Below are 14,092 nucleotides of genomic sequence, written 5' to 3'. Positions count from 1 at the left end.
CAAGCTCTGGACAAAAGTGCTGTGTACCGCAGTCGTCGAGGTAGCCGCGGGAGTCGTTAGGACGACGGAGAAATCTGACGCTAGCGCGTTTTCGTCTACACCCTTAACGGTAGCCAATGCCGTGAGAGGATTCCTTTGCGAGGGCGCATCCTTCAGAGCTCGAATTATCCACCAGATATTTGTGGCCGGGTCAAACGGTGAAAGATGTTCACCAAACCGGGCTTCCGGTCTTCTTTCTTAAGTTCTCGTGTTACTTCAACTTTCATCCGGCGGTATGCTACAGAGGTCAGGAACATGCCCAGTTCGGCGAGCCGTTCTCTCTGCTCGGCGACGTAATGCCCTAAAGTGGTTAATTGCTGGAGAACGACCAACGTTACCTGTTACTCCTTTAGAGAGGACCAGCGCGTCCTGAATGGCGCAACGAATGGCTTGCGAGAGGACATCTGGGGACATATCGGTGTGCACAGATGTTCGGAGGCCGGCACGAAAGAGTCTCCAGTTCGTCAAAGTAATCAGTCCAGTAATGTGTGAGAGAGGCAGTCTATCGTGCGAAATATACAGGGGAAAGTGGCCACCACCTCGGGTGTCGACATCGGTAGCGCATGACAAGTGGCGAATTATGTCTGTTAAGCACCACGAAAGATCCAGTACATCGAGTGACGTTGGTGAGCGCATATAAGTTGGCTGTTGGTTGTTTAGTAGGCATATGTGAGCAGTCTCCATTGCTTCCAACAACCTCATTCCCTGTCCGTCCGTCCGTCCTACGGCTCCCCCGTGAGCATTGCAATCACCCAGCACGAGAGCTCGGGATTCCTGTGAATTGAATTGAACGTTCGCGTTCAGTCCACGGAACCTGTACCGCGGGACGCAGATAGATACTGACGACTGTTAACAGCATGTGCCCAAGATGGATCTTGCAGGTGACTGACCCTATGGGCGCAGCAACGAGGCCATTACGAACGTGTGACGCTGTTCTGCTCTCAGAGGATTGATGAGATCGATAGACTGTATATCCATTAACGCGATGTGCAGCATCTATGCTATGTTCGTATACAGCTATGAAAGGGAACTTGTACTTTTGAAGATGAGATTTAAAATCAGGGAGCTTGTTACGTAGGCTGCGAGGATTGCAGTGCATCGCTATAGCCATTCTATACAATTCCATCATGCTGAGGTAAAGATAATGCCTCCAATGCCAGAAGCACTCCAACGTCGGGCAGTTGCGACACACCAGGAAATGCAGAGACAATTGTCTTGACTGCCGCGAGTACCGCAGAGAAGGCACAGCTTCGGTGGTTGATGGTGGTAGCTGTCTTCTCACGCTTGCTGGATCTGTCACGCCGGTGTAAGTGCGTGTAATCTGCCTTGATGGACCATGATGACTTGATGGACCACACCCTGCAGGGTGTGTTTGGTGGCTGCTTCTGATGGGTTTGGCCGCGATGGTGTTCTGCAACCTTCGTTCGCCTTGTGCCGACCGAGGTGGGAGTGCGGGAAAGTCGTGTTCATTTGTACCAGACGTGACGGTGGCAGTACCGCCCTTGAGAGCGTCAGACGGAAGTCGTAGTAAGTAGTAGAGAGACGTATAGAAACAAGCCCCATGAGAAACTACGGCACCCCCTGCCCTGAACCCTGCGCGTATTTTTCCCTGTGCGGCGCGTGTGGGGAGGGTTTTCCGCGCGCTTATCGGTGGGGGAGGGCTGCGCATGCGCTCATCGCAGCATATTTTTCAGCCTGGGCAGACTTCTTGGGCCGACTTCACATATTTTTACGATACAACAGGTGAGCGGTTTACATGCAGAGACATGCAAAGAAGGGTCATACACAAAAAGTACGAGTGAAAATATGTTTATTAATGTCATTCAAGTTGAGATATATTTATTAAAGCCAATAGTGCCGGGAATTGTGATGTCAATCAGGTGAAGGAGAAAACCCCAGCCGAAAAAACCTTCACCACCTGTAACAGGGCGGTTCTCGAGTGGAGGGTTGCTGTGGTGGGCGGAGCGTGACCGGAGGGCTGCGTGCATGCTTACCATTCACCCTGGGCTGACTTCTTTCACCATTTTCCTACTTGGGCCGATATCCTTCCCGTGACAGGTGGGCGGAGCGTGACCGGAGGGCTGCTGTGGTGGGCGGAGCGTGGCCGGAGGGCTGCGTGCATGCTTACTATTCACCCTGGGCTGACTTCTTTCACAATTTTCCTACTTGGGCGTCGCGTGGCCGGAGGGCTGCGTGTGCGTTTACCATTCAGCCTGGGCCCCCGACTTTCGTCATTTTTCAGTCTGGGCCGCCGACTTTCATCATTTTTCAGCCTGGACCGCCGACTTCACATATTTTTCCAGCTACAACAGGTGTGCAGTTTACATGCAAAGGATAGCCATACACAAAGGTACAAGTGAAAATATATTTATTAAAGTCATTAGGAATTATGTTATGACTCCGCGTGAATGGGAAAAACTTAGCCAAAAATCTGAAATAGAAGGAACACAATACACGTAACAATACTTATTACAGGTATGATACACTAGCATTGAATAGATATCACAAATCAAACACAATATTTTTTATTAGTGGAAGTTTTCAATGAATCAGAAGTGATAGTGCATTTAATCAAAGAAGATATTCTTAATCAATACGATTACAATCAAAATTACAAATTGTATTATAACACGTCTAATATTCCTATACGTGAGAACCATCAGTGCAATAGCGGGAAGTTCTGATAGTTGTATGCAGTTAAATGTGAACAGCAGAGACTCTGGAGGACTATGGGACACGAACACAAGAGGAAATAAAATCTATACCACTACATTGGTTAATCAAAACAACATAGTAATCTATCATTCAGAAAATGAAAAAATCAAACTCATCAGGAAATAGACATGTTAAAAATGAACTTCACCACATAGCACGCTCCAAGCCAACAAACAGAACAAAGAACGACACGAACACAAGAGGAAATAAAATCTATACCAATACAAAGAAGATATTCTACTTCACCACATAGCACACTCCAAGCCAACAAACAGAACAAAGAACGACACGAACACAAGAGGAAATAAAATCTATACCAATACAAAGATATTCCACTTCACCACATATCACGCTCCGAGCCAACAAGCAGAACAAAGAACGACACGAACACAAGAGGAAATAAAATCTATACCAATACAAAGAAGATATTCCACTTCACCACATAGCACACTCCTAGCCAACAAACAGAACAAAGAACGACACGAACACAAGAGGAAATAAAATCTATACCAATACATTTGTCAAACTCATCAGAAAATAGACATGTTAAAAATGAACTTCAACACATAGCACACTCCCAGCCAACAAGCAGAACACGAACGACAAGAACACAAGAGGAAATAAAATCTATACCAATACATTTGTCAAACTCATCAGAAAATATACATGTTAAAAATGAACTTCATCACATAGCACGCTTCTAGCCAACAACCAGATCTAATGATATATACCCTGATTTGTTGAAGACGGGTGCCGATAGATGTATGGAAGACCATGGAATATGAACGACAAGAACACAAGAGGAAATAAAATCTACACCACTACAAAGAAGTCATTCTTAATCAAAACAACATAGTAATCTATCATTCAGAAAATCAAACTCATCAGAAAATTAATATTCCTATACGTGAGAACCATCAATGCAATAGCGTGAATATCTGTCATAACATTTCGAGCGCAATAGGGAATCTCAGTTTCATATTCCAACATTACTCAACTTTTAATTTCTTATTAAGTGAATAGCATAGACGTAAGGAAATAACGAGAAACAACACAATCAACAGCTACAATTAATAGAGAGCCAAAACCTGCGCACCATCCAACGCATAGAGAAATAATAGCTAATCAATCTATCAAAGGCGAAATAGCACAGGCTTAACGCTGAAGAACAAAGGAATACGCGGCGACACGTAAACATCAACAGAGGAAAATAATCTATCATTGAACCATCATAAAATCGATCAATATACAATTTTCATTCTAACAAACACTGCGAACCTTGATGGAGGTATCCAAAACATAGGAAATATGCACGGTTTTCACTCTTTTCCTCAAAGCCAGGAGACTTTATGTCTCTATCTATGTGACCATAGCACAGCGCATGCTTTATCACTCAAAGGGTCAGGGGCTATATTACTTCGTCCAGCAAACGGGGCGCTCTAGAGGTCAGATAAGAGAGTTCAAAGGCGATATATTTTATTGTGCAGCGCAAATAGATGTCGATATCACTCGCTGGGGTCACTATCTTTTCGCATCCTTTCCATGAAACGGAAATCTTTCGTCAAAGTGGTTGACAAGTCGGCTAAGTTTATAGAGATGCGATATTGTTATTGAAGATGTAGAGAAAGTCCAAATTATTAATTGGTAGCAACGATACTCAATCAAAAAGAGAAACAAATTTAATTACATCAATTTTTGTAATATCTTGCAACAGAAATTTCTAATGAACCACACAGCAATATGAAATGTGAAATGCAACTCAGAGTTATGAGGCATTCCCATCTTAGAGGTACTTACTTATGTCATGCGAGTGAACAATTGGAACAAATACAAGACAATAATTATCTCGAGCGGTAAGTTCACAACTCATAGAATATCAATCGAGTGAATACTTGAAACAAAATCAAAACAATGATTATCACGACAGGTGGAGATTATAGCATTCTAAACCAGATAATAAAATTTTAATCAATAAAATAAACATAGATATGCTTTTAATTAAGTGTAGATGTGCGCTTGAAAACAGAAGAGACAATTGCTCTACATTGAAAAGATGGACAGATTTTGTACTCGATACCATAAGTCATGGGAAGATGTGATAAAAAACTGCTTCGAAAAGGAGGAGCCGCGAAACGATTTCATTATCGATGCATTTCAATACGTCCTAGACATGGTCGTATTCGCAGATATGGTACAAACTACAGAACTGCAAGAATTTATATGCCGAACCTACAATACTTATAAAAATATCTGCACATCAACGTCAGAAGGGCCATTGGGATTGATGGCGGAGTTTTTGAGGTTTGGCAACGAAGAATTGAAATACACTAGACCAGATGTAATTGTAATCATTGCAATGGGCATTGCGTACATCAAGAAAGCAGTCGGATCAAATTATCATATACAAGCGGTCTATATCGCACGATTCACTACGGATTTGTTGAAATTACACATATCTGAGATGGAAAGTACATAAAATATTATCACGTGATATATTCCACTACCACAGCAACGCAATTATTTTCTTCTACCAGTCTCTGCAACGATGTCGAATCAACAGAAGTTCAATATTCTCGTGCAAGGTCTGATGTATTATCACCTGTTGAAACTCAACAAACATATCAATTGCGGTGGACCACCGGACGATTTTCATCTAATACTCTCTTGTACGCCATTCAAGAACCTTCATACAAAGAAAGGAAACATCAATAAGAGACTGTGCAAGTTCATCGCGACAAAGTGCAAGTTGTTGAAGCAATACAAACACGGCGACAACATAGCGCCTGCGTTAATCAACGCTGGATTCAAGCGCCCAATAATCAGAATAAACTATTTAATGTCTTCGGAATTCATCAATGAAGACAACAAACGAAAACTTCAGAGTTTGAAATAGAATTGTATTTTATCGAAATAAACAAGTGTATAAATGAAACAATAATTGTAATCTGTCATCATTATAATGAATTCTTCGCATCACAATGAAAAACACTTTACATTTAGCATGGCTAGACTGAGAACAATGATCGCTAAGGAAACGAATATTCCACAATTTGTGTAAGAATTCTCATATGGAATGAGACCCGACCACCAAATATTGTATTATTAGTTCACACCCCCCTCATGTAACGCCCCTCGCGGGCATTTGAGGTATTCCCATAAATAAAATAAATAAAATAGGTTTTACTCGACTGCACTCTATACAAATTCAACACCCGATGGATAGAATTGCCGGAGAAGGATCGGTCATTGAAATTTAGAGACTTGATACATCGGTCCATTACCTGTCACGGGAAGGAAATCGGCCCAAGTAGGAAAATGGTGAAAGAAGTCAGCCCAGGGTGAATGGTAAGCATGCACGCAGCCCTCCGGTCACGCTCCGCCCACCACAGCAACCCTCCACTCGAGAACCGCCCTGTTACAGGTGGTGAAGGTTTTTTCGGCTGGGGTTTTCTCCTTCACCTGATTGACATCACAATTCCCGGCACTATTGGCTTTAATAAATATATCTCAACTTGAATGACATTAATAAACATATTTTCACTCGTACTTTTTGTGTATGACCCTTCTTTGCATGTCTCTGCATGTAAACCGCTCACCTGTTGTATCGTAAAAATATGTGAAGTCGGCCCAAGAAGTCTGCCCAGGCTGAAAAATATGCTACGATGAGCGCATGCGCAGCCCTCCCCCCCCCCCCGATAAGCGCGCGGACAACCCTCCCCACACGCGTCGCGCAGGGAACAATACGCGCAGGGTTCAGGGCAGGGGGTGCCGTAGTTTCTCGTGGGGCTTGTTTCTATACGTCTCTCTACTACTGTAGTATCCGATCTTGATGTCTTTCTGTGGCGGCGGTCTCCACGGGACATAAAGAGAACCACGCAGGATGGCGGATTTGCAGTTACCACACGTTGGCTCTCTCTTATTGTTACAGTCTGATTGGCGTTGAGGCCCAGCGCATATGCCACACCTAGTAGCACCTCGGCAATATGGCCAAATCGTTGACAGTTATAGCACTGCATGGGGCCTTCTACGTATTCGTGAACGATGAAGGTCTGAAATCCGAGGGCAATTCGGTGTGGAAGAGGGATTGTGTGTTGAAAAGTTAGGATGCCGCAGCGTAACGGGGTGAACACATCACCGCCATATTCTGTCATGGAATGCCGAACCTGTCGCTTTGTACATATAACCACTGCGTCTTTCAGGTAGAGCACGAGATCATCATTCGAGTGCTCTTTAGGTACAGCATAAATCTTGCCCATATTTCTAGCGTACGATTGAGGTCCTGATGGTAACACAGGAATTCCAGCTAAACACTTAGCTCACAAAAGGTTGCGGGCAGCCGCCAGACTGGATGGAAACGAAGAGAGAACCATTTCGGTGGAAACGGTAGTGCATAACTTGTTGTTGGTTATGACGACGCCAACACTGTCACTTCTCTTCATGACCCGCTCACCACTCTCACCTACAGGAAGAACCGAGCCGGTGGTATTCCCGTACTGTTTCGGCCAGCATCTAATGACTGATAAACTTGTGTTTTCGAAACAGACCGCAGTTTTTGGTGCCAATATAGCGACCAGAAGTTGGCAGATGTGTTATTCGCGACACATTTTCTCAAAAGAAACATGAAAGGCAAGGAGGAAGGCTGTGCGCGACTGTCCCAATGGCATTTTATTTATTTATTTATTTATGACAATACCTCACGTGCCCTCAAGGTGCCTTGTGTGAGGTGGAGGTTACATCAACAAATATACAATACACAACAGGAGAAGCAACTGAACACATAAGAAACAACATCATTGTGAAATCATTGTGAGTTAAAAAATATGAGATGATGGTAGGAAAATTATATACCAAAAGTGGCAGCTAGCTGGCTGCGAAAAACTGAAAAGTCGACTACGATAGACTGGGGAAGGTTGTTCCAACCAGTGATGGTTTTGGGGAAGAAGGAAAATTGGAAATGGGATGTACGACATGAAATGTGGTCGATTTTATGGGCATGATCGATCCTAGGGGAGATGCAGTGGGCCATAGTGATGTACCCTCGTCGGATGGCTGTGCTGCAGTAGAATATATGAAATCAACACAGACAATAGTATTTCCTACGGTGTGCAAAAGGGGGAAGACTGATAGCGGCCTTTAAAGATGTGTAGCATCATCGTCATCGCCGCGCACCGAGCTTAGCACGGTCCCCGTGCGCTGCGAATAAATCACGTTCGGGTCACCAGTGTAGCGCGATCCAAGGAGGGACAACAGGGAGCCTCGGAAGGTCAATCGAAAGTGATTTATTCGCAGCGCACGGGTTATAACGTTCCCCTTGCCGACATGACCGCCCACTCGGTGGCTGCTGCCTTCGTCAGCACATGGATCAGCCGTTTCGGCGTTCCCTCGGAGATCGTCACCGACAGGGGAAGACAATTCGAGTCCGCCCTTTTTCACGCCCTCACGAAGCTCCTCGGCTGCTCGCGTCTCCGGACGACATCCTACCATCCTGCAACTAACGGCCTTGTAGAACGCTTCCACCGCACCCTGAAGGCCGCCCTCATGTGTATTGGAAACACAGCCGAATGGGTTTCTTCGCTTCCGGTCGCGCTTCTAGGCATCCGCACGGCCCTGCATGCCGAACTCAATTGTTCCCCCGCCGAATTAGTCTATGGCACCACGCTTCGCTTGCCGTCGGAGTTCTACGCTTCCCAGACCACGCCTTCCCTAGGTGACTCGGCAGCCTACCTCGTTAAGCTGCAGCAAGCCTTCCGCTGCCTTCGACCTTCCCCGCCTCGCGAGCGGCACACCCAGTCTCCCTACGTCAGCCCCGACCTCATGAACTCCTCCCACGTGTTCCTGCGGACCGACGCCGTACGCAGGTCTCTGCAACCGCCATACACTGGGCCTCATCCCGTTCTCTCGAGAACCCCCAAGACCTCGATCATCAGGGTCAACGGCAGAGAGGAGACTGTCTCTAACGACAGACTAAAGCCGGCCCATGTTCTGAATCCGGACGTCTCTGCTGAAGCCTTGGCAAGTTTCTCTCCACCTTCGCATCCCCCATCCAGCCCTTCACCCAAGACAGTCACTTGGAGACTATAGCTCTCCTCCAGCGGGGGGGCTATGTAGCATCATCGTCATCGCCGCGCACCGAGCTTAGCACGGTCCCCGTGCGCTGCGAATAAATCACTTTCGATTGACCTTCCGAGGCTCCCGGTTGTCCCTCCTTGGATCGCGCTACAGATGTAATACTGGACGGAAAAGAATAGTCTGATAAAATAAAGCGAGCTGCCCGGTTTTGTATGGATTCGAGAAGGCCCACAAGTGTTGACTGATAAGGATCCCAGATGCTACCTGCATATTCCAACTTCGGCTTGACTAGTGTTTGGTATGCAAGACGTTTCACCTCAGGTGGAGCAAGTCTAAGGTGGCGACGGATGAAGCCAAGCTTGCGATTTGCATCGCCAACAATGGTATGAATATGATCTGACCAAGAGAAGTTTGAGGAGAAATGAAGCCCCAAGTACTTGTAAGTATCAGACTCACGGATAACATCCTGGCCTATGTGATATAGATGTGTTAGTGATGACCTAGAGCGCGAAAAGGGAATATAACAACACTTGGAAGCATTAAGAGGAAGACCACAAGTAACACACCAGTTAAAGATAGACACAAGATCCTGCTGGAGTGCTAATTGATCAGAGGAGGACAGTATGCGGTGGTACAATAGACAGTCGTCAGCGAAGAGCCTGATAGAGGATGAGATGGAATGCGGGAGATCATTAATGAAAATAAGAAATAGCAGGGGCCCGAGGATAGATCCCTGTGGGACGCCTGAAGCAACAGGAAGGAAGTCAGAAAGGGAGTCATTGACAATGGTAGCCTGTGTTCGATTAGAGAGGGGTGATTCCACTGAAAATCGCCAAGCATGGAACCTCGACATCGCCGATCTCACCGTAAAAAAAAAAAAAAAGAAAAAACGTGTTATCACATTGCAAATGATGAAAAAAGACCATAAAAGAAACTTCCATATTATAACCGTTTTCGAGGGAGAGGAGGAGAAAGAAATGCGGTGTATTGGCGCCTGGTCGTTTCGGCCTACTTTGAGCGCTTCCCAAGCGGCAGCGGTGGCCCGCACGGCAGTTATTTTTTTTCTGCTTATCCTCTTGCAGGCTGACAATAGATTGACGGCTTCTTAGTTGTTTGGTGCAAAGAACCACTATTTCAAAAAATGCCAAACTTTGGTGAGAGCGTTAAACTGGTTGCATTTTAAAGCCTTCTGTCGCGCAGCACATTTACCGCACAGACATGTAACACACACCCTTGTGTTCGTCGTTAAAGGCTCTTTCTGTTGGTACCAAAATCATCATCATTTCTTCAGCACATCGAATCCATATTGCCGTGAACGCAGAAGCGGTTTCATAAAACTGGCAGATTTAGCACGCTTCTGACCCTAAAAAAACACCAAAAACATGCCTCGATTTTTTTATATGTTACGTAGAAATCCTTTCCCCGCACACCCACAAAAAATCATGATTCGTTCTTGATTGTACTTCACGCAGCGATTTTTTAAATGAACGCAGGATACGCGCCCTAGGGGGCCGCTTGCCGGGAACCCTCCAGCGCCGAATTCGTGTGCGCGCCGAAAGCGGAGGATACTTCAAAGTAACTGCATACACACGTACACGTGCACACATTTTACTTGATTAACTTCGTAGGACAACACAGATAGAATTCTGAATATACAACAACAACAGCAAGATAAACGATAACGACATACATATTTACACTGGTGACATGTATTTCTGCATTTTCTTTGCCAATCTCTCGTGGAGCGCCCATATCAGGTACCTGGAAGCGAAAGTTCAACGCTGGACCAATGTCATTTCTCACTTCGCTGGCGCTGCATGGGGGATTGATCAGGAAGCGCTTCTATTGATTCATGGGGCATTGGTTCGGGGAACCATTCTCTACAGCCTCCCGGTCTTACATGGCATCTCAAGAACATCTGAACAGAGACTTCGGTGCGTGTTGGCCAGGAGCTTGAGGATCTGCCTCGGTGTACCCCGCGCCGCTGAAACGCGCATGGTGGTGGCAGAGGCCCGCGAGCTGCCAGTAGAGGTCTTACGTCTCAGAGAAACTGTGCGCCATTATCTACGCCTCGTCGCGGAACACCGTCGTCACCCCTTGGTTTCGAAGCTCAAAAGGCGGAGGCAGAGCAACATTTCTCATTGCATCGCTGCTGTAACGTCCTTGCTACCGGCTTTTGTTGGAAGCTCAGTCGTCCCCAGGTCCCCTCCGTGGGTCTTTTTGATACCTTCGATCTCCACTACCAATCCTGGGCTCAAGAGCAAGAGGGATCACGTTGCAGCACCCGTGTTGAAACAACTTGCGTTAGGCATGATGCAGTGCCGTTAACCTTCGCACACTGCAGTATTCACAGATGGGTCGACCAATTTACACTGCTCCACTGCTGCCTTTACAATCCCGACTATGTCGTCGTGCCACGCATACCGTCTATCGCACCGCACCTCATCTACGTCTGCAGAGTTGCATGCCATTTTTTTCTTCCTCAAGCACATTGCATCAGCCGCTATCAGCAGCTGGGTGATATACTGCGACTCCAAGGCAGCTCTCCAGTGTATAGCGAACATGGGTATTCGTGGATCGCTTGCATCTGTGGTGGTGGACATACTGGAGGAACTAAGCCGTCTTGAGATCAGCGGGCACTCTATCTACTTCCAGTGGGTTCCTGCCCACTGCGGCATCCGCGGCAATGAAGAGGCTGACGAGGCTGCAGCAGCTTCGTATCATTCCCGATCAAGCGTGCGGATTACCCTCCGCAAAGGCGACAGGCGAACTTACCTAAATGATGTGGTGAGGCCTCTCGCACATGCGCAATGGTCTCGAGACGTTCCATCAAGAGTTCTGATGCGTGAAGTGGACCCTGACTTTGGCTTCACCATGCCTTCTCGTGTGCCTCGCCATTTTGTGTCGCTGATACACAGGCTTCGTCTTGGGATTGCCTTCACCCCCCATTTCAAGCATCTGATCGGCCGCTCTGACTCGATGCTCTGCTCTCCCTGTGCCCTTATGAAAATGATTTTCCAGTTTCTATACAGGACCTATAGATAGTCTATCTATCGTATCTAGTGTCAATCTTGTGCATAGGAAATAGATAAAAGCTGTATAGGGTTTTTAACTGGTAAACTCTATACACATTCTATACAGGATTCAGGAACTAGATTGTATACATTTTGTATACAGTCTCTATAGAGCTAATACTAGGCACCGAAAGGTCTTATTTACGGGCATGTTTTGCTGTACATTTTGAAGAACAACTAATACTCGTGATTTGTGCATGTATGGACATAGATACAAATGCTCATAACAATATTGTGACTTATCACTTCAGGCAACGTGAACATTTACCGTTTAGTACTTTTTAATGTTGCACTTGACGAACTGCTGCTTCTACACTGTCAGAGGAAAAGGTATAAAAAGCGTATGTATAAAAAAGGTAAACCAGGGCGGAAGTACCATTCTTGTACCTATTTCAACTGCCTATACCATCGTTTAAACCAAGTGTAACTCACTGATAGCAGGAGCGAATCGTATAGTACGGGGCTGGCTCCATGCATGCGCAGCGTGCAGCACCACATTAATTTGGTGTGGAGATTGTGCTGGGTTAGTTCGAGTAATTTGAGTAATAAACACAGTCCTTAGTGCAGTAATATATTAACCAGACGGAGGAAATATTTTTAGTGACTGTTATTCGCTACCGAAATAACAATCTATGCGAGCTCTCCTCACCCGTGTGGTTGCATCTCGAGCTAGGACGGCTCCACATGTAGCCTAGCCAGTCCTCCTCAGGAAACCGAGGATGCGGCTGTAGAGTATGTACCACCGCGCCAATCTACAACGTTGCAAGCTCATTGGCCCAGGCTGCGTGCGCGCTCCGATTGGTCGACAACGTTTTGAAATCGCATTTTGTACGCGCGCATGTGTGTGCAGCGTCCCGGAGGCCGTTTGCCGTTTCAGCATAGTTTTGAAATAGCTCGCATCGGTCGGCACGGCGTCCGTCCGTCCTCCTGTGTTCCGTGTTTCGGTGATGTCAATCGGCAGAACAGTTTGTGATTCGACACGTGTTGTGCTGTTCCTGGACACGACTATTATCCCACGTACAGTCTATCAACTACGGAACTGGAATGCTTCGTGGGCTGGTGCGGTTGGAGCGTGAAGAACGCGTTCGGGCGCCGTCGGATTTTGAGGCCTGACAACAAAGACAGGATTACGATTACGTGCCACACAAGCGCCTTTTCCGCTCTGCAAACAACGAAAGAAGATGCTCATCATAAAATCGGCCGGCAAGGCGTTCTCTCGTGTTCCGTGTTTCGGTGATGTCAATCGGCAGAACAGTTTGTAGAAGTGTTCGCTGGTTTATTCATGCGTCGATGTGATTCAACGTGTGTTGTGCTGTTCCTGGACACGACTATTATCCAACGAACAGTCTATCAACTCCGGAACTGGAATGCTTCGTGAGTTGGAACGGTTGGAGAGTGAAGAACAAGCGCGGGCCCCGTCGGATTTCGAGAGCTGTGTTCGTTTTGCTTCAAGTTCGAACTTAGTTAGAGCAGGCTCCAACAGCTCCCCATAGAGCCCATAGTTTGAGATAATTCACACAACACTGGGCACACGACCAATGAGAGTGCAACGTTGTAGAAATTATGCAATGCCAGTCGGCCAATCAGGAGCCTTAACTTTGGCTGACCTTTCGACCGGTTCTGGCTACCATCGACTTCTACCGGATTTCACGCCTACCGCCGTTACCCGACATTCAAAATAACTGAAGCTTCTTTTGGCGAAAAGAAATATTTATTTGACACAAAGCACTGATTCAAAGATCTGATACATGGATGCATTGTGAATACAAAGTTCACTGCGTTGCTGACGCACTGTAACTAAGTTCGAACTTGAAGCAAAACGAACACAGCTCTCGAAATCCGACGGGGACCGCGCTTGTTCTTCACACTCCAACTCACGAAGCATTCCAGTTCCGGAGTTGATAGACTGTTCGTGGGATAATAGTCGTGTCCAGGAAGAGCACAACACACGTTGAATCACATCGACGCATGAATAAACCAGCGAACACTTCTACAAACTGTTCTGCCCATTGACATCACCGAAACACGAAACACAAGAGGAGCCTTGCCGGCCGATTTTATGATGAGCATCTTCTTTCGTTGTTTGCAGAGCGGAAAAGGCGCTTGTGTGGCACGTAATCGTAATCCTGTCTTTGTTGTCAGGCCTCAAAATCCGACGGCGCCCGAACGCGTTCTTCACGCCCCAACCGCACCAG

At 46.3% G+C, this 14,092-nt stretch overlaps 1 protein-coding gene across 1 annotated transcript; it reads left to right on the top strand.

The window, feature by feature from the left end:
* Positions 1–8,073: 8,073 nt before the first annotated feature.
* On the top strand, positions 8,074–8,835 carry LOC135395816 (uncharacterized). The gene has a single exon (XM_064626906.1). The coding sequence runs from the start codon at positions 8,074–8,076 to the stop codon at positions 8,833–8,835; it is 762 nt and encodes a 253-aa protein (XP_064482976.1).
* The last annotated feature ends 5,257 nt before the right edge of the window (positions 8,836–14,092 follow it).

The sequence above is a fragment of the Ornithodoros turicata genome, chromosome 5, assembly GCF_037126465.1.
Source record: "Ornithodoros turicata isolate Travis chromosome 5, ASM3712646v1, whole genome shotgun sequence".
NCBI lineage: Eukaryota > Metazoa > Arthropoda > Arachnida > Ixodida > Argasidae > Ornithodoros > Ornithodoros turicata.
This window is presented reverse-complemented; position numbering and strand designations above follow the sequence as displayed.